The 20,188-nt window shown below is 44.6% G+C and overlaps 2 protein-coding genes across 8 annotated transcripts in view; one reads left to right on the forward strand and one right to left on the reverse strand.

The window, feature by feature from the left end:
* Positions 1-449: 449 nt before the first annotated feature.
* On the reverse strand, positions 450-16,284 carry LOC125449202 (ubiquinol-cytochrome-c reductase complex assembly factor 3). Of its 2 annotated transcripts, none has more exons than XM_048524879.2 (3): positions 16,087-16,284; positions 4,691-4,824; positions 450-2,555 (listed from the first exon to the last, which is right to left on the reverse strand). In XM_048524879.2, exons 1-3 carry the CDS (start codon positions 16,198-16,200, stop codon positions 2,324-2,326), a joined length of 480 nt encoding a protein of 159 aa, XP_048380836.1. In that variant the 5' UTR covers positions 16,201-16,284; the 3' UTR covers positions 450-2,323. The 2 variants fall into 2 exon arrangements, with proteins under 2 accessions (XP_048380836.1, XP_048380837.1); XM_048524880.2 differs by having other exon boundaries at positions 450-1,987; positions 16,087-16,280.
* Positions 15,735-20,188, forward strand: part of LOC125449203 (protein LBH-like) — an 83,837-nt gene continuing 79,383 nt past the window's right edge. For 2 of the 6 annotated variants that reach the window (XM_048524884.2, XM_048524887.2), the window contains exon 1: positions 15,735-15,786. The gene's annotated coding sequence lies outside the window, so the exon portion shown is untranslated. Of the gene's footprint in view, positions 15,787-16,038; positions 16,286-20,188 lie in introns of those variants that run through there. The other 4 variants (XM_048524882.2, XM_048524886.2, XM_048524885.2 and 1 more) reach the window with 3 other exon arrangements.

Raw genomic sequence — 20,188 nt, forward strand, 5'->3', positions numbered from 1 at the left:
GTCATTCAAGAAGGTAGCTGACCACCCTCTTCTCAAAGGGCAATTAGGGTTGGACACTAAATACTGGCCTTACCAGCTACACTCACATCCCACGAAAGAATTCAGAAGTCAAAGCCAATTGAGAATCTGTCAATGTGAAGCCCTGCACTACTACCCCCACCCCCACCAGAAACACATACAGTGCAGTTTGAGAGATTTAAAGAATTGAAAAGTGACATGATGATTTTCTTGCTCTGAAATTCAACCCATCTGTACTTAGTCTGCAAATGGATAATCAGCATGACAATCAACTTGACTGCAGTTGACTACTTTTGTTACCTTAGTTAACCACAAACCTCTACCCCCCTCCCATCAAACACCTATCTGCTTGATTCACTGCAGAATCAAAACTTATTTCATCACCTGAACTCACTCCTTCTATGGTGTCAAACATATTCACAACAAGCCAATGAAAGAATATTGTTTATTACTCTTCTGCAATTTCCAATGAATTGGGTTGTTTTACAGTAATGGAGGAAGTGGGAAAATCTACAAAAGTTAACTATATTTTAACTAATTTAGTTGCAGTTCCTCTTCATGCTTTGTGCTGGAGCTCTGATCTTGAAGTTGAGACTCAGACGGATAAGGTGCAGGGACCAATAGAAGGGGTCTCATTTCAAGCTGGATTGGGTTACTGTGCAGGGAAGGGAGGGTTGACTACAGAAGGTTTGAATAAATTGCTCTGGTCTGTTATATTGTCCAGGAATGGGCATTAACACTTCCTTGTTGACAGGAATTGTGCTATTTGCACCGTCTTGGTGTTTACAGATCATTGATGTCTTCATAGTTGGTAGCTGTCCATCCCGCACTGTTCCTCTGGTAGAAATGGACTGGTCACCTTCAAGAAGCTCAGGTGGTTTAAAAATTTCTTGGAAGAGTAGATCAGCAACGGCTTTCCCCCATGGTAATGGTTCATGGTTGGATCTAGAAACCTTCAAAATCTTCCCCCAAACGTGTCCGGCATCCAAGCCAGTCCCTGAGCCTGGTGCTTCTGATTCAACTCTAACATTCACAGTGTTATGGGAGACTGTTGTTAGGTTCTTCTCAACAGGAGCTCGGAGTTTATCCATCACTGGGATATGAATACAATCAAAGATTGATGGAAGAATCTTGGTCCAGAATTCCAATAGTTGTTCTGAGATTCCTGACCATGCCTTCTTTTCAGGAAATGTTTTTGAATTGGGTTGGAATATTTCATCAAGTGGTATCTCGACAAAGTCGTCACACTTTGTTGATCTCATGAGGTTTGGACTTGCAAAAGATGGTTCTGATTTCCACTCTAAGTTTGACATAGGTAGAGATGGTGCCGAAAGCAGTTGTGGATTTTGACAGTGTCTAGGGACTGGTGTCAGGCTTGGGGCCTGATTTACACAATAATCTTTGCTTACATTGACTTCAGGTCTCACCAGGCTAGTGAGGTGTGAAATACTGCAGGAGTCATCATCATCATCCATTGTTTTGGGATGCAGTCTATTCTGCTCACTTGTTCTCGTTGTTAACTTCAACCCTACACAGTAAGCTCTAGTTGACCACTTTGACTGATCAGTTGAAGCAATGGCAACTTTTGTCTTGAGCGTTGTGAGTCGAACCTCACCATTTTGACTAGTTAAGCCTTTCAGGCTTGAGTTTGGTTTTGATGATTTGTCCTGCAGACAACTCCAGAAATTTGAGGTCTGGTGGAAAGGTTGGCTTTCCCTAATGACTGGGGACCACATTCCGAGTCCCGGGGCTAAATGGTGAGGTAATGACAGAGGTTTTTTTCCTTCAATGGTAGAGTTTTCAAGGTATGTACACAAAAGGTCGGAATCAGACACAGATGAACAGCCTGGATTCTTCGTGGGCTCCATTTCAGACTTGGGTGTGTGAGGGCTTATGAGACAATGAGAAACACTATCCTTCTCTGGATATCCACTACAGTCTGCGTTAGATTCTCTAGACAGTCTTCTTCCTGTGGAGACACAGGGACATTTCAGCCTCTGGTCAATTTGGCAATTATAGTTTAAGTTCAAGTTGGATGGAGAAATTGAGGATTGGACATTGGGTGAGACTGAAGCTGGAGACGTCAACTGGGTCTCCACAATAAACCAGGAAGCTGAAGGCACCATGAAGGAGCACTGTATACTGTCTCCCTGGTTACTTAAGTTAGAAAATGATTTATTTTTAGGCTTGGCCTCTGTTAAAGGGAAATGGTACTCAATGGCAGCAATCAGCTTCACGGGTAACACAGAAGACAGTGAGAGACAGGGGACTGAAAGGACTGAAAGAGTTGTTGGCTGTCCCTTGCTTAACGTTTGGGTCCTGGCAAAGAGATGGTCACTGCCCCTGGCATGAAAATGGGAAAATGCTGAAAACCAAACAGTTCAAACCAGAAGTGGTGTACGTGAATCCAGATGGAGCAAAAAGGACCCCCTTGTGAGCAGCTTTCTCTCTTTGTTGGTTCCTCTTCGTTGTGATACATGGCAGTGCTTGTATGAGGAGGAGACAGGTCATAATGGCAGATACAAACAACATCAAATCTGTAGGAGGCAGGCGAAGAGGCATTTGAGTAGAGAAAGAAAACATTTAAACTGTTGGCTCAATGCAAGAGGCTTGTTTTTGCCTGGATATACAGGAATGCTCTTTAGAAACCTCACACATTAATCCCTAGTTCTGAAGCTCCTAGCTCAGAAATATTCAGCTTAACTGAGCCCAGGATGTGGGGATGTCATCACTCAATTTGCTGGCTTCTAAGGCTTTATCAATGCTGCAAGGAAGCCACATGTGGTGTGGGTATAAGGACAAACAATCACCAGCATCACACTCAGAAGGCTGATGTGCCAGGAATCCCAGGTAAGAAACAACGTCAAACAACCTGAGGCTTGCTGTTAAAGAGAGGGTCTGCTCACTAATCTAATGCCTATCCTGACTGTGACTAATACTGGGGATTTGTGTCGGCCAAATGTGTGCTGCAAATTGGGATGAGGTATCTTTCAAGCACGGGGGGTTCAGGAGTGGTCAATACCCACTTCAGATTTGTCGAGATACATTCTCCCGCATATTCCTTACAGTTTCTACCTTCTGACATCCTTCTCAAACATATTAAGAGAAATTGTTACATTTGTCATGTTAAACCTCGTTCGCTAAAAACAGATTAGCAACTCTATCACCTAAACAATTAAAAGGAGTTTACACAAATCGGAACAAGTGTTGCTCACGGAGTATTCACCAAAGGGTTAAAAATCACTACAAGCTCACTAACAGACATGGAGCCTGCAGCTGGAATAAAAAGCAGGAAGTTCTGGAGAAACTCCACAACTCTCAAAAATCTATGGAGAAAGCTTCTAGTCTAATACAACACTTCTTTGGAAATGTCATATTACATAAAAGGAGGAACACAGGAGGCCAGGCCGCATCAGAAGAGCAGGTCCACTCCGTGTTACCTCACTTTACGTGAACTTTCATCCTGTTTCTCTGTCCATGAGCTACTGAGTTTCTCCAGCACTTTTTGTTTTTACTTCAGATCTCCAGCATTGATAGTGTTTTGCTTGTGTTAACGTATAGCTGATAAGGAAGTAAGCCCGCATAAACACTGTTTGTACTGAATAGTAAATACAGATACTTCATTCAATGTATCCCTTAAGTAAAAATAAATCCTCGTTTTGTCTTGTACTAATTCAGTGTTCTACCATACAGCTTACAGTTGAATTTAACATCTAGCTGCAGATCTAGGTTGCCACTGTTCTGCAATACCAAATGCTGATATTTGATTTCCTGAATGACTAATTTTAAACATAGATGGCAGGGGTAATGGAAGGTGGTTTGACACCACACTTATTACCGTGAGTGTGAAGATTTGAATATTCTGCAACCTCTTCCACCTGCATTTTCAAAGCTGGAAGACATTCATTCCTGCAAGAGAAGCACGAAGAGCTCTTCCCCAAGGCTGCTCATGACAGCACTCATCTGATCAGTTCCAGAACACACCAGTTACCACGTGACAGCACAGCAAACTCTGTGACATCACTTGGTGACCACTGACTGAGTGAGAGGTCAAAGCTATCACTAAATGACCATTAACTGTGAAAGAATGGGACGAGTGGCACAAGGCAGGCAAGACTTTTCTGCCTGGTGGCACACTGTGGGCATGAACAAGTGAGACAGTGCCATACCACAGTGGAGGCAGCAAAAGGTGAAACAAGTGATTGGTGTATGGGGTGAACAGGTGAAAAGGTGCCAGCTTTTAGGGGGCAGGGAAAGATGGATGGGACAGTGTCAATTGTCAAGAGGAACAGGTAAGACAATGTCACCTGGGAGAAGCATACATCTAACAAGGTGGGTCAAACTGGGTGGGACAGAAGGATATGATTAAAATAGAGGAAACTGTCATCCTCATCACTTTGTTCAGGTTTAAGGCAGATAAATACAAAGAAAGTTCCAATATTTATGTTCCAATGATGGGCTTTTTTTTGTGCTAAAAGATTGGTTTTGACGTGAAAGAGTTTCTCATATTGTTGACAGTACATGGGCAGGGTTTGCCTTAGGCTGGTGAACAAATCAGTTGTAATTTCAGGCTCTATAACTCGTTTATTTCCCCAAGGTCTGATCATCAATCATTCAAACCATCTTAGGAATCCTGTGTCCATCTCCAAGAACTTTAATTCAGGAATCTGACCTGGAAGGTTTGTTCCAATCCATCTCCCGAGCTACATTCTTTTCACAGTCTGCTGATTCTTTGATGATTTGCATTACCAAAGCATTCCTGCGCTGGGTGGCCTCTAGCTGGCTTTGATTTGATTCGGGCAGGTGCTGTGTAAAAAACCAACTGAAAGATCAAGTCACAACATAATTTACATAACATATGAAACAGCAACATTTCCTTCAGATCATCCCAAAACCTACTGCGCTTACTCCTCTCAGGTACCCTGGCTGGGCTGCAATAAGCAGAATTGAACATAAAAACACAGGAGATAATACACGAGTAGGCCATTTGGCTGCTCAAGCCTACCCTGCTATTCTATGGCTGCTCTGCCCCGGGTCTTGACACCTCTCTTGTGCCAGCTCAGCATTACCCTCAACTCCCAATATTTCCATTGGTGATGAAGCCTCCACAACTCTGGGATCCACACATTCACTACCCTCTGGAAGAAAGCCTCAGTTCTAAGATCTACGTATCTCAGTTTTAAATGAGTATTCCCTTGTTCTGTAATGACGTCCCCTAGTTCATGACTCTCCACGTCTACTGCATAAAATCCCCTCATTCTCACAAGTTTCAATAAGATTACCCCTCATTCTTCTAGACTTTAATGAATAAAAACCCAACCTGTTTAGTCATTCTTGTTAAATGTAGTCTTTCATCCCAGAAATCAGCCTGGTGAATTTCTTTTGAACAGCCTTCAATGCCAGTCTATCCTTTCTAAATACAGTGACGAAAACTGTACACAGTAGTCCAGGCACGACCCAACCAACACCAGCACAGTTGTAACAAGATTTCCCAGTTTTTAAACTCCAACCCCCTAGCAATAACTGCCAAATTTCGATTTACCTCCTTCATTACTGGCTGCACCTAAATGCTAACTTCTCGTGTGTTATGCACAAGAACACCCAGGACCCTTTCTGCACTTTCTTGGAGTCTCTCTCCATTTAAACAATGGTCTGGCTTTTGACTCTCCATATCAAAGTGCATCACCTCACAGTTTCCTACACTGAACTCCAACTGCCAAGTTTTTGCCAATTCACTCAACCTATCTATATCTCCTTGCAGATTTCTTATGTCATGATCACAATAAGCCTTCTCACCTATTTTTGTATCATCAGCAAATAGGGATACACTATACTCTGCTCCAAGTCATTCATATAGACGGTAAATAATTGAAGACTTAGGCCTGATCTTTGTAGAACTTCACTAGTCAAATCCTTCTAACCTAACAAGCCACATTAGACACCCTTTCCTTTCTATGTCAACTAATCCTCAAATCATATTACCCCAATATTACCCTCTTCCCCATTATCAACAAGCTCCTCTCCTCTTTTGTGTTGCACATTATTGACATGTTCTGTAAATCTAAGAGTACTACATTTACTGTTTCCCCTTTATTACTTCTATTTGTTGTATCTTCAAAGAACATAGTAAACCTGTTAAATATGATTTCCTTTTCATGAAACAATGCTGATTACATTTGATGACATGAAGCTTTTCTAAGTGCTCTTTCTTATTCCATATTAATGGACTCAAGCATTTTCAAAACAACAGATATTTGGCTAAATGTAGTTGTTTCTGTTTTTTGTCTCCCTCCTTTCTTGAATGCGAGCACCACATTATCAGTTTTCCAATCCCATGGAACCAGAATCCAGTGAGTCCCGGAACATTTTGAACAATACCTCCACTATCTCATTAAATTCCTTCCTTTACAGATGACACTGAGATTGGTGGAGTAGCAGATAGTGAAGGGGACTGTCAGAGATTATAGCAAAATATAGATAGACTGGAGAGTTGGGCAGATAAATGGCAGATGGAGTTCAATCCGGGCAAATGCAAGGTGATGCATTTTGGAAGATCAAATTCAAGGGCGAACTATACAGTAAATGGAAAAGTCCTGGGGAAAATTGATGAACAGAGAGATCTGGGTGTTCAGGTCCATTGTTCCCTGAAGGTGACAACGCAGGTCAATAGGGTGGTCAAGAAGGCATATGGCATGCTTTCCTTCATTGGACGTGGTATTGAGTACAAGAATTGGCAGGTCATGTTGTAGTTGTATAGGACTTTGGTTCGGCCACATTTGGAGTACTGTGTACAGTTCTGGTCGCCACATTACCAAAAGGATGTGGATACTTTGGAGAGGGTGCAGAGGAGGTTCACCAGGATGTTTCCTGGTATGGAGGGTGCGAGCTATGAAGAGAGGTTGAATAGATTAGGATTATTTCATTAGAAAGACTGAGATTGAGGGGGGACCTGATTGAGGTCTACAAAATCATGAGGGGTATAGACAGGGTGGATAGCAAAAAGCTTTATCCCCAGAGTGGGGGACTCAATTACTAGGGGTCATGAGTTCAAAGTGAGAGGAGGAAAGTTTAAGGGAGATATGCGTGGAAAGTTCTTTACACAGAAGGTGGTGGGTGCCTGGAATGCGTTGCCAGCGGAGGTGGTAGACGCAGACACGTTAGCGTCTTTTAAGATATATTTCGACAGGTACATGGATGGGCAGGGAGCAAATGGACACAGACCGTTAGAAAATAGATGACAGGTTAGACAGAGGATCTTAATCAACACAGGCTTGGAGGGCCGAAGAGTCCGTTCCTAACAAAGAACATAGAACGTAGAACATTACAGCACAGTACAGGCCCTTTGGCCCTCGATGTTGTGCCGACCTGTCATACCGATCTGAAGCCCATCTAACCTACACTATTCCATGTACGCCCATATGCTTGTCCAATGACGACTTAAATGTACCTAAAGTTGGCGAATCTACTACCGTTGCAGGCAAAGCATTCCATTCCCTTACTACTCTGAGTAAAGAAACTACCTCTGACATCTGTCCTATATCTTTCACCCCTCAATTTAAAGCTATGCCCCCTCGTGCTCGCCGTCACCATCCTAGGAAAAAAGCTCTCCCTATCCACCTTATCTAACCCTCTGATTATTTTATATGTTTCAATTAAGTCACCTCTCAACCTTCTTCTCTCGAATGAAAACAGCCTCAAGTCCCTCAGCCTTTCCTCGTAAGACCTTGCCTCCATACCAGGCAACATCCTAGTAAATCTCCTCTGCACCCTTTCCAAAGCTTCCACATCCTCCTTATAATGAAGTGACCAGAACTGTACACAATACTCCAAGTGTGGTTGCACCAGAGTTTTGTACAGCTTCACCATAACCTCTTGGTTCCGGAACTCGATCCCTCTATTAATAAAAGCTAAAACACTGTATGTCTTCCTAACAGCCCTGTCAACCTGGGTGGCAACTTTCAAGGATCTGTGTACATGGACACCGAGATCGCTCTGCTCATCTACACTACCAAGAATCTTACCATTAGCCCTGTACTTTGCCTTCTGGTCACTCCTACCAAAGTGCATCACCTCACACTTGTCTGCATTAAACTCCATTTGCCACCTCTCAGCCCAGCTCTGCAGCTTATCTATGTCTCTCTGCAACCTACAGCATCCTTCGTCACTATCCACAACTCCACCGACCTTAGTGTCGTCTGCAAATTTACTAACCCATCCTTCTACGCCCTCATCCAGGTCATTTATAAAAATGACAAACAGCAGTGGACCCAACACCGACCCTTGCGGTACACCACTAGTAACTGGTCTCCAGGATGAACGTTTCCCATCAACTACCACCCTCTGTTTTCTTTCAGCAAGCCAATTTCCGATCCAAACTGCTATATCTCCCACAATTCCATTCCTCCACAGTTTGTACAATAGCCTATTGTGGGGAACCTTATCGAACGCCTTGCTGAAATCCATATACACCACATCAACCGGTTTACTCTCATCTACCTGTTTGGTCACCTTCTCAAAGGACTCAATAAGGTTTGTGAGGCACGACCTTCCCTTCACAAAACCGTGCTGACTATCCCTAATCAATTTATTCTTTTCTAGATGATTATAAATCCTATCCCTTATAACCTTTTCCAACACTTTACCAACAACTGAAGTAAGGCTCACTGGTCTATAATTACCAGGGTTGTCTCCACTCCGCTTCTTGAACAGGGGAACCACATTTGCTATCCTCCAGTCATCTGGCACTATTCCTGTAGACAATGACGAGTTAAAGATCAATGCCAAAGGCTCGGCAATCTCCTCCCTGGCTTCCCAGAGGATCCGAGGATAAATCCCATCCGGCTCAGGGGACTTATCTATCTTCACCATCTGAAGGATTTCTAATACCTCTTCCGTGCGAACCTCAATCCCACCTAGTCTAGTAGCCTGTATCTCAGTATTCTCCTCGACAACATTGTCATTTTCTAGAGTGAATACTGTTGAAAAATATTCATTTAGCGCTTCCCCTATCTCATTTGACTCCACACATAACTTACCACTACTATCCTTGATTGGGTCTAATCTTACTTTCGTCATTCTTTTATTCCTTAAATACCTATAGAAAGCCTTAGGGTTTACCCTGATTCTATCCGCCAACAACTTCTCATGCCTCCTCCTGGCTCTTCTGAGCTCTCTCTTTAGGTCTTTCCTGGCTACCTCGTAGCCCTCAAGTTCCCTAACTGAGCCTTCACATCTCATCCTTACATAAGCCTTCTTCTTCCTCTTGACCAGAGATTCCACCTCCTTTGTAAACCACGGCTCCCACACTCTACAGCTTCCTCCCTGCCTGACAGGTACATATTTATCTAGGACACACAGGAGCTTTTCCTTGAATAAACTCCACATTTCTAATGTGCCCATCCCCTGCAGTTTCCTTCCCCATTCTATGCTCCCTAAGTCTTGCCTAATCTCATCGTAATTGCCTTTCCCCCAGCTATAACTCTTGCCCAGTGGTATACACCTATCCCTTTCCATTACTAAAGTAAACATAACAGAATTGTGATCGCTATCATCAAAGTGCTCACCTACTTCCAAATCTAACACCTGGCCAGGCTCATTACCCAGTACCAAATCTAATGTGGCTTCGCCCCTTGTTGGCCTATCTACATACTGTGTCAGGAAGCCCTCCTGCACACTCTGGACAAAAACTGACCCATCTATTAGTACTCGAACTATAGTGTTCCCAGTCAATATCTGGAAAGTTGAAGTCCCCCGTGACAACTACCCTGTCTCTCTCACTCCTATCGAGAATCATCTTTGCTATCCTTTCCTCTACATCTCTGGAACTATTCGGAGGCCTATAGAAAACTCCCAACAGAGTGACCTCTCCTTTCCTGTTTCTAACCTCAGCCCATACTACCTCAGTTGACGAGTCCCCAAACATCCTTTCTGCAACTGTAATACTGTACTTCCTGTGCTGTAATTTTATTTGTTCTTTTTTCTTTGTTCTTTAAATCCTTAAATTCACTTCCTTTAAATCCCTTGACGCAGGCCATCAGGTCCTGGCAACTTGTCTTCAGTCCCATTAGTTTGTCAAATACTTTGTCTTGCGAGATAGAAATTGTTATAAGATCTTTTCTCCCATTTATATCTTCTTTGGAGTGTTTATATTGTTTCCCAGCATGAAGGCTGATGCAAAATATTGGTTTAAATTATCTGCCATTTCCCTGTTTCCTGAAATTAATTTTCCAGTCACATCCTACAAAGGATCCCACACTCATTTTTGCTACTTTTTTTTAGAAAAGCTATAGAAGCTCTTGTTGTTTGTCTTATATTTATTGTTAATTTTCTTTCATTTTCAAGTTTCTCCTTTTTTTATAAGCTTTTTATTCATCTGCTGCTGGTTCCTAAAAATATTCAGATCCTCAGAATAACCCCAGGGACAAGTGCAAGCCAAAAACAGTGAAAACAAACAATCAGCATATTCAAAGATTGTAGTGTGATGTGGAATACAAAGGGCAGGAATAGGCTATTTATCTCTGCGAGCTTGCTCCACCATTCAATATGTCCGTCACTGACCCTCTATCTCAATGCCATATTCCCAAGTTTTTTAATATCCCTTGATTTAAAATGTAAACATCTATCGCTTTCTCAAATATATTCAGCAACTTGACCTCTAGAACCTTCACTACCCTTTGAGTGAAGAAATGTTTCTTTATCTCAGTCCTAAATGGTCTATCCTCTATCCTAAGACTGTGTCCCTTGGTCCTCGACTCCACAATCAGGGAAATCCTCCCTACATTGAACCAATCTCTCCTCATTGGACAGATCTGCTATCCCTGACATCAGCCCAGTGAACCTCCGGTGGACTCCCTCTAACGCAAGTATATCCTTTCTTATGCAGGGAGACCCAAAATGTACACAATATGCCAGGTGCAATTTTACCAAGGCCCTGTAAAACTGCAGTAAGATATCTCTGCTTCTGAACTCAAATCCTCTCACAATGAAGGCCAAGATACTGTTCACCTTCTCTACAGCTTGCTGCATCTGGCAGTCTACTGAATAAGGTCACCTAGATCACTTTGTACATCCATACTTCCCAATACATCACCATTTAAATAATAAGATAACAAAGTGTGGAGCTGGATGAACACAGCAGGCCAAGCAGCATCTCAGGAGCACAAAAGCTGACGTTTCGGGCCTAGACCCTTCATCAGAGAACTGTACGCAATACTCCAAGTGCGGTCGCACCAGAGTTTTGTACAGTTGCAACATGATCTCCTGGCTCCGAAACTCATTCCCTCTACCAATAAAACCTAACACACCATACGCCTTCTTAATAACTAACCCTATCGCTCTCTGATGAAGGGTCTAGGCCCGAAACATCAGCTTTTGTGCTCCTGAGATGCTGCTTGGCCGGCTGTGTTCATCCAGCTCCACACTTTGTTATCTTGAATCCTCCAGCATCTGCAGTTCCCATTATCACCATTTAAATAATACTGACTTTCTGTTTTTCACTCCACAGTGTATAAGTTCACATTTAGTCATGTCAAACTGTATCTGCCATGTGTTTGCCCACTCATTCAACTTGTCTAAATAGCCCCTTGCATCTTCCTCACCACTCCCAAACTTGCCATTTTTGCATCATCAGCAGTCTTGAAAAGATGCATTTGGTTCCCTTATTCAGGTCATTCATATATATCGTAAGTAGCTTGGGCGCAAACAGTAATCCCTGCAGTACTCCACTAGTCAATGCCTGCCACTTGGAAAAAGACTCATTTACTGCAGCTCTCTGTTTCAACTCTGTAAGCGATTCTTGATCCTGTCAATATAAATCCCAATCCCACGTGCTTTAACTTTGCTTGCTAACCTCTTATAACGGACTTTATCAAAAGCCTTCCAAAAATCCAAAAACACTATATCCACTGGTTTCCTCTTATCTATTATCTAAACTTCAATAGATTAGTCAAGCATGATTTGCCTTTCATAAACCCACGGCAGCTTCGTTCAATCTGTTAAAATTTTCCAAGTGTTCTTTACCACATCTTTTACAATAGATTCTTGCCTGCATTTCCCCATGACTGAAGTTAGGCTAACTGGTCCGTAACTGTGATAACAAGGTGTAGAGCTGGATGAACGCAACAGGTAAAGCAGCATCAGAGGAGCAGGAAGGCTGATGTTTCTGGCCTAGACCCTTCTTTTTTTGGAGTTTAATGCGGAGTTTAAGTGTGAGGTGATTCACTTTGTAAGGAGGAACAGGAATACAGAGTACTGGGCTAATGCTAAGATTCTTGGTAGTGTGGATGAGCAGAGATCCCAGTGTCCATGTACATAGATCCCTGAAAGTTGCCACCCAGGTTGATAGGGTTGTTAAGAAGGCGTATGGTGTGTTAGGTTTTCTTGGTAGAGGGAATGAGTTTCGGAGCCAGGAGATCATGTTGCAGCTGTACAAAACTCTGGTGCGACCCACTTGGAGTACTGCGTACAGTTCTGGTCGCTGCATTATAGGAAGGATGTGGAAGTATTGGAAAGGGTGCAGAGGAGATTTACCAGGATGTTGCTTGGTATGGAGGGAAGATCTTATGAGGAAAGGCTGAGGGACTTGTTTTTATTAGAGAGAACGTTAAGAGATTACTTAATAGAGACATACAAGATGATCAGAGGATTAGATAGGGTTGACAGTGAAAGCCTTTTTCCTCGGATGGTGATGGCTAGCATGAGGGGACATAGCTTTAAATTGAGGAGTGATAGATATTGGACTAAAGTCAGTGGTAGGTTCTTTACTCAGAGAAGTAAGGGCGTGGAATGCCCTGCCTGCAACAGTAATAGACTCTCCAACTTTAAGGGCATTTAAATGGTCATTGGATAAACATATGGATGATAATGGAACAGTGTAGGTTAGATGGGCTTCAGAGTGGTTTCACAGGTCGGCACAACATTGAGGGCTGAAGGGCCTGTACTGCGCTGTAATGTTCTCTGTTCTGAAGAAGGATGTAGGCCCGAAACATCAGCCTTCCTGCTCCTCTGATGGTGCTTGGCCTGCTGTGTTCATCCAGCTCTACACCTTGTTATCTCAGATTCTCCAGAATCTGCAGTTCCTACTATCTCTGGTCTTCTCTTCCTTTGTAAATAATGGGATTACGTTCACCACCTTCCCAACTTTAGGAACTGCTCCAGAATCTACAGAATTTTTGGAATGCCTCCATTATTTCCAGGGCAACTTGCTTTAGCATACTCCGGGATGTAGATTATCTATCCCTGGAGTTTTGTCAGCCTTTAACCCCATTCATTTGCCCAGCACCGTTTTCTTACTGATACTGATATCCTTCAATTCCGTATGCTCACTAGACCGTGGTTCTTTGACATTTCTGGCTCAGATAAGATTATTTGTATCCTCTTCCCAAGGGACCCCACATAATTAATCCTTGATTGCTAACTAATCCTTCCTCATCACACAGTACCCAATTTAGGAAAGCCTGTTCTCAGGTTTGTTCAACATATTTAAAAATCATGTACATACTCCAGAAAATCCTTTTCCACCCACGATTAGAGTACCCTGAATGCATTCATCTCTTATATCTGGTTTAATACCTTCCCTTACATCTCCAGAGCTCTGTGGAAGGCTATGGATGACCCCACAATGTTTTCTGACCTTTTATGCTTCTTATTGCTAAGCAAACAGATTCCACATCATGATGAGTCACAATCCTTCCTCACTATTGCACAGATGTTCTTTTTTATTCATATGTGGGATGTGGGTGTGGCTGGCCGGCCAGCATTTGCTGCCTGTCCCTAGTTGCCCTTGGGAAGCTGTCTTTTGAACCACTGCAGTCCACCCGCTGTGGGTTGACCCACAATGCCATAATGGAGTTTGACCTATTGACAACGAAGGAATGGTGAAATATTTCCGAGTCAGAATGGTGAATGACTTGAAGGTAGCAGTGTTCCCACGTATCTGCTGCCCTTGGCCTTCTAGATAGAAGTAGTCATGAGTTTGGATGGTGCCCAGAATCTTTGGTGAATTTCTGCAGTGCATCATCTAGGCAATACATACTGTTGCTACTGAGTGTCAGCGGAGGAGGAAGTGGATGTTTGTGTATGCAATGCCAATCAAGCTGGCTGCTTTGTCGTGGATGGTGTCAAGCTTCTTGGGTGTTGTTAGAGCTGCATCTATCCAGACAACTGGAGAGTATTCCATTACACTCCTGACTTGTGCCTTGTAGATGGTGGACAGACTTTGGAAAGTCAGGTGAGTTACTCGCCACAGTTGTCCTAGCCTCTGATCTGCTCTTGCAGCCACTGTGTTTAGGTGGCGAGTCCAGTTGGTTTCTGGTAAGCCCAGGATATTGACAGTGGGGGATTCAGTGATGGTAACAGCATTGAATGTCAAGGGTGGTGGTTAGATTGTCTCTTATGGGTGGTGATTATAGCCTTGTATTTGAATGGCATGATTGTTACTTGCCACTTGTGAGCTTGAGCTTGGATATTGTCCAGATCTTGTTGCATTTGAATGTGCATTGCTTAAGTACTTGAGGAGTTGGAAATGGTGCTGAACATTGTACAATCACCAGCAAACATCCCAACTTCTAACCTTGTGATGGAGGGAAGGTCATCGATGAAGCAGCTGAATATCACTGGGCCCAAGGCACTACAGTGACGAACCATGCTGAGATGACTGTCCTCCAACAACAACGCTTATCTTCTTTTGTGTCAAGTGTGGACTCCAAGCAACATTGCGTTTTACCCCTGATACCCATTAATCCCAGTTTTCTTAGGGCTTCTTTTTACCATCCTTGGTCAAACACAGCCTTGATGTCAGGTACTGTCATTCTCACTTCATCTCTGGAATTTAGCTCTTTTGTTCATTTTTGAAATGAAGCTGTAATGAGGTCAGGCACTGAGTAGGCTTGGTGGAACCCAAAATGAGTGTACCTGAGCAGTTCACTAACAATGCTACCCCTCCTTCTTCCCCCTTTTATCTGTCCTACCTAAACAATTGATGCCCCTGCAGTTTAATTTCCATCTATTGGTAACCCTGCAGCCACAACACAACATGGCAGTGGAGTAAGATGCTTCAGCTGGCGTTTGTCTGCTCCATCTGTTTCTTTTTCTTTCTCTTTTACACTTTTTGTTCTTCTCTTCTCTTTGACCTCAGAGTCCTGGCTGCTGTGCAGCACCTCAGCGAGGTGTCCATTTGGCATGGTGCGGCATGACAGCATCCTGGCGCAGTGTGATGGCTTCTTGGCCCGGCACAGCCATTTTTCAGTCCTGCATGGTGTGGTCACTCGGCCTGACAGGGTGGTCTTTCAGTGTGGCCTGTCTTTCGGCTTGGCATGGCCTCAGCATGGACGTCCACTTTCAAGGTGATTCCACAGCAGCCCAGCACAAACTGGAGGCTAGGTGCCAGAGTGGACTGGGGTTGGAAGGACCATGTTCTTAACTTTTTACACCTCCACTTTTCTAATTTATTCTTACAATCTGCAATGGTGGACGTTTTATCTATTTTTGCCCCAAGAACTTGTGCTGGAGAATCTGCACCTTTGGCCCCCGAAGTGGTGGCCGGTAACCTTTTTCACTGTTACTTGTTTGAGTTCAAGTGACAATAAAACTAATTCAATACAATATCTCACTAAAATCACAACGATATCAATATTCCAGAGCAATCCTGAATATCCCACAGCAACGCGGAATATTCCAGAGCATGCCAATTTGGAATGTTCCAGAATATTCCAGAGTGAGGCACAATTTCCACAACAACCTTCTCGCAAACATCGAGTCAGCCCGCAAAAGGTGAGCTCGGAGACCGACCCCCGGGCCCGGCTCTCCCCCACCCCCGGGCCCGGCTCTCCCCTCACCACCACCACCACCCTCCCCCACCCCCGGGCCCGGCTCTCCCACACCCCCGGGCCCGGCTCTCCCCTCACCACCACCACCACCCTCCCCCACCCCCGGGCCCGGCTCTCCCCTCACCACCACCACCACCCTCCCCCACCCCCGGGCCCGGCTCTCCCCTCACCACCACCACCCTCCCCCTCCCCCGGGGCCCCGCGCTCTCCTCTCCCCAGCCCCCGGGTCCCGGTCTCCCCTCACCTGGAGGATCTTCGTGCTGCGCTGTTCACTGGGCCCCACTATTACCCAGCACAGCCCGGCCCCAGCCGCCCACAAAACCGTCCAGAAACACATCGCCAGGCCCCGGTTCCTCATCACTGCGACTGTACGCTCGAGAATCGACCAGGCTGCGGCCCAGGCAGGGTCATACGGTAGTAAACCAGAGTGCGGCCCACACAGGGTAATACGGTAGTAAACCTGAGTGCGGTCCAAACTGTGTAATACGGTAGTAAACCTGAGTGCGGCCCACACAGGGTAATACGGTAGTAAACCTGAGTGCGGTCCACACTGGGTAATACGGTAGTAAACCTGAGTGCGGCCCACACAGGGTAATACGGTAGTAAACCTGAGTGCGGTCCACACTGGGTAATACGGTAGTAAACCAGAGTGCGGTCCACACTGGGTAATACGGTAGTAAACCAGAGTGCGGTCCACACTGGGTAATATGGTAGTAAACCAGAGTGCGGTCCACACTAGGTAATACGGTAAGCTTGCAGCCACTCTTGTCATTTAGGGAAAAGAAAATCTCTCAGATATCAGTGTAATACAGAACTAACTCTATTGTACTTAGGATAACATAATATTGTTTCAGAGATAGTAGGCAGTGCAGATGCTGGAGAATCCAAGATAACAAAGTGTGGAGCTGGATGAACACAGCAGGCCAAGCAGCATCTCAGGAGCACAAAAGCTGACGTTTCGGGCCTAGACCCTTCATCAGAGAGGGGGATGGGGAGAGGGAACTGGAATAAATAGGGAGAGAGGGGGAGACGGACTGAAGATGGAGAGAAAAGAAGATAGGTGGAGAGAGTATAGGTGGGGAGGTAGGGAGGGGATAGGTCAGTCCAGGGAAGACGGACAGGTCAAGGAGGTGGGATGAGGTTAGTAGGTAGCTGGGGGTGCGGATTGGGGTGGGAGGAAGGGATGGGTGAGAGGAAGAACCGGTTAGGGAGGCAGAGACAGGTTGGACTGGTTTTGGGATGCAGTGGGTGGAGGGGATGAGCTGGGCTGGTTGTGTGGTGCAGTGGGTGGAGGGGATGAACTGGGCTGGTTTAGGGATGCAGTGGGGGAAGGGAACATTTTGAAACTGGTGAAGTCCACATTGATACCATTGAGCTGCAGGGTTCCCAGGCGGAATATGAGTTGCTGTTCCTGCAACCTTCGGGTGGCATCATTGTGGCACTGCAGGAGGCCCATGATGGACATGTCATCTAAAGAATAGGCGAGGGAGTGCAAATGGTTTGCGACTGGGAGGTGCAGTTGTTTATTGCGAACCGAGCGGAGGTGTTCTGCAAAGCGGTCCCCAAGCCTCCGCTTGTTTTCCCCAATGTAGAGGAAGCCACACTGGGTACAGTGGATGCAGTATACCACATTGGCAGATGTGCAGGTGAACCTCTGCTTAATATGGAAAGTCATCTTGGGGCCTGGGATAGGGGTGAGGGAGGAGGTGTGGGGGCAAGTGTAGCATTTCCTGCAGTTGCAGGAGAAGGTACCGGGTGTGGTGGGGTTGGAGGGCAGTGTGGAGCGAACAAGGGAGTCACGGAGAGAGTAAAGTGTGAAGCTGGATGAACACAGCAGGCCAAGCAGCATCTCAGGAGCACAAAAGCTGACGTTTCGGGCCTAGACCCTTCATCAGAAACATAATATTGTTAGTTCCAGAGATAATGGGATATTCACATTCCGCTTGGGAACCCTGCAGCCCAATGGTATCAATGTGGACTTCACAAGCTTCAAAATCTCCCCCTCCCCCCACTGCATCTCATAACCAGCCCAGCTCGCCCCCCGCCTCCCTAACCTGTTCTTCCTCCCACCTATCCCCTCCTCCCACCTTAAGCCGCACCTCCATTTCCTACCTACCACCTCATCCCGCCTCCTTGACCTGTCCGTCTTCCCTGGACTGACCTATACTCTCCTCTCTACCTATCTTTTCTCTCCATCTTCGGTCCACCTCCCCCTCTCTCCCTATTTATTCCAGTTCCCTCTCCCCATCTCCCTCTCTGATGAAGGGGTTAGGCCCGAAACGTCAGCTTTTGTGCTCCTGAGATGCTGCTTGGCCTGCTGTGTTCATCCAGCTCCACACTTTGTTATATTGTTAGTTCCATGCTGTTATAGAGAACGTGCACAGTCTGCTGGTGAGGAAAACATTCATTTCAATTTAGAAACATCTTGGCGTGAGGCCGCAAAAGACAACAAGCTCATCGAACATAATGTCGCCTTGTGTGATACTCTGTCATTAACGTATTGAACAAGCAGACTGAAACCCTTGTGTTACATCTCTCCCGCAAGTTTCTGCCTTCATTTTCTTTCTTAAAGAAATAGCGTTTTGGGCAGTTTCACTGATCTGGCCAAACATGTTCTCAGCTCCAACAGGTGGAGATTGGAAATTTGAATTCTTGTGTGGTCCCTCGCACTCTGTTGGGCAAGAGGCAAATGATTAGATGCCCCTAAGTCAGCAGGCATACCGTTATCCCAATCTCATGTCAAACACAGCACTGCTCTGGTTGACTATGTGGTGACCACCCTGGATGTGTAGAAGCTTGCTTCTGTGTGGAAACTAGTACACACCTGTTCCATTGCATCATCCCATTTTTATCTTGAATAAGGTAGGACCACATGTGTGGTGTCAATTCCACCACTTGTGCAGAATGAGTCTTCAAACTGACACCTTGTCAGAGGTCTGATAAGTTGTGTGCTTTGTGATATTTGTCATTGTTCTGTATTTGACTGGGATAGTGTTCATCCTTTTATTTCCCCACTTTCTTCACATTTTCATCTTATAACTTCATGCTGCGTGTACATGAGAGAGTATGGGAGTTTAATTCTCAGTTGCCTTCCCTGGAGGAGTTCACATAGAGCAAAACTGTTTTGGAGAGTAATGGAAATAAAACTCAGGAATGCAATTTGAAGGTTATCATTCTTTTTCAGCGATGTTTTCACTGTACTCACCCGTTCCGTCCACATTAGTTCGAGGGTGTCTTCATGAGAGTTGGTGCTGAGTAAGCTCTTGATAGGATTAATTGGCAAACTGAGTCATTGTCTGAGATAACAAGGGCTGTGATTCCATGACTCCGGACATCTTGAGTGCTAGTGTGTACCAAGAATATTTTCCTTCTGTGTTCACAGAGGTCCATTCTGACAGGATGGAAAGGAAGATTACATCAGCAATTCACTCATCTCCTGGCTATGGCTAGAACCAGTAATATACATTGAAGTCATCTCTTCCAATGACTTTGAGAGATCTAGCCACCTACACGATATTTTGCTCTGACTCAACATTTTGTGATACCCAGATATTCTTGGTGCAGACCATGTCGGTGATTGAGTCTCAGAACTTTCAGAATGTCCAATCTGTCATCATAAATGAGAATATAGTAACTTTGCAAATAAGAATAGGACATACCTTTCAGCCCATTGGTACTACTGTGCAATGCAAATGGATCATCTACCTCAATGCTAATTTTCCCACACTATTCTCATATCCTTCAGTGTACTTATTATTCAGACATGTACCAAGCTCTAGAGAATTCCAAATATTCACCCCCACCCTCTCTGGATTGAAGATATGGCTACAGAGAATGTGCACAAAAAGCAAGGTCGACATTAAATTTGAAATTTGAGAGGTCCATTCAGAAGTCTAATAACAACAGGAAGAAGCTGTTCTTGAATCTGTTGGTATCTGTGTTCCAGTTTTGTCCTGAATGGTGTTGAACCTCTTGAGTGTTGTCGTAGTGATACTCATCGAGGCAAATTCCATCACACTCTGGTTGTGTACATTGTATTAGATATCATTTGAATCTTGCTGCATTTGAACATGCACTGCATCAGTACCTAAGGAATTGCAAATTGTGCTAAACATTGTGCGGTCATCAATGAACATCCCTACTTCCTAACTTCTGCTGGTAGAGTTGTAGCAGTTATAGAGTCATTCATGATGAAAACAGATCCTTAAGTCCAGTTAGTCCATGCCGACCATTTTCCCAAACTAAAATAGCCCTACTTGCCTGTGTTTGGCCCATATCCCTCCAAACCGTTCCTATTCATGTACTTTCCCACAAGTCCCTTATTGATATAAACCTTTCTGCCTCTT

The sequence above is a fragment of the Stegostoma tigrinum genome, chromosome 42 (genome assembly GCF_030684315.1).
Source record: "Stegostoma tigrinum isolate sSteTig4 chromosome 42, sSteTig4.hap1, whole genome shotgun sequence".
In the NCBI taxonomy this organism is placed as follows: Eukaryota; Metazoa; Chordata; class Chondrichthyes; order Orectolobiformes; family Stegostomatidae; genus Stegostoma; species Stegostoma tigrinum.

Coding starts and splice junctions, on each gene's coding strand:
- LOC125449202 (XM_048524879.2), bottom strand. CDS start 16,200: ATGAGGAACCGGGGCCTGGCGATGTGTTTCTGGACGGTTTTGTGGGCG. Junction 4,825..16,086: donor GCAGCACGAAGATCCTCCAG/GTGAGGGGAGAC, acceptor TTTTTTACACAG/CACCTGCCCGAATCAAATCA. Junction 2,556..4,690: donor GATTGGAACAAACCTTCCAG/GTCAGATTCCTG, acceptor TGCCTCCTACAG/ATTTGATGTTGTTTGTATCT.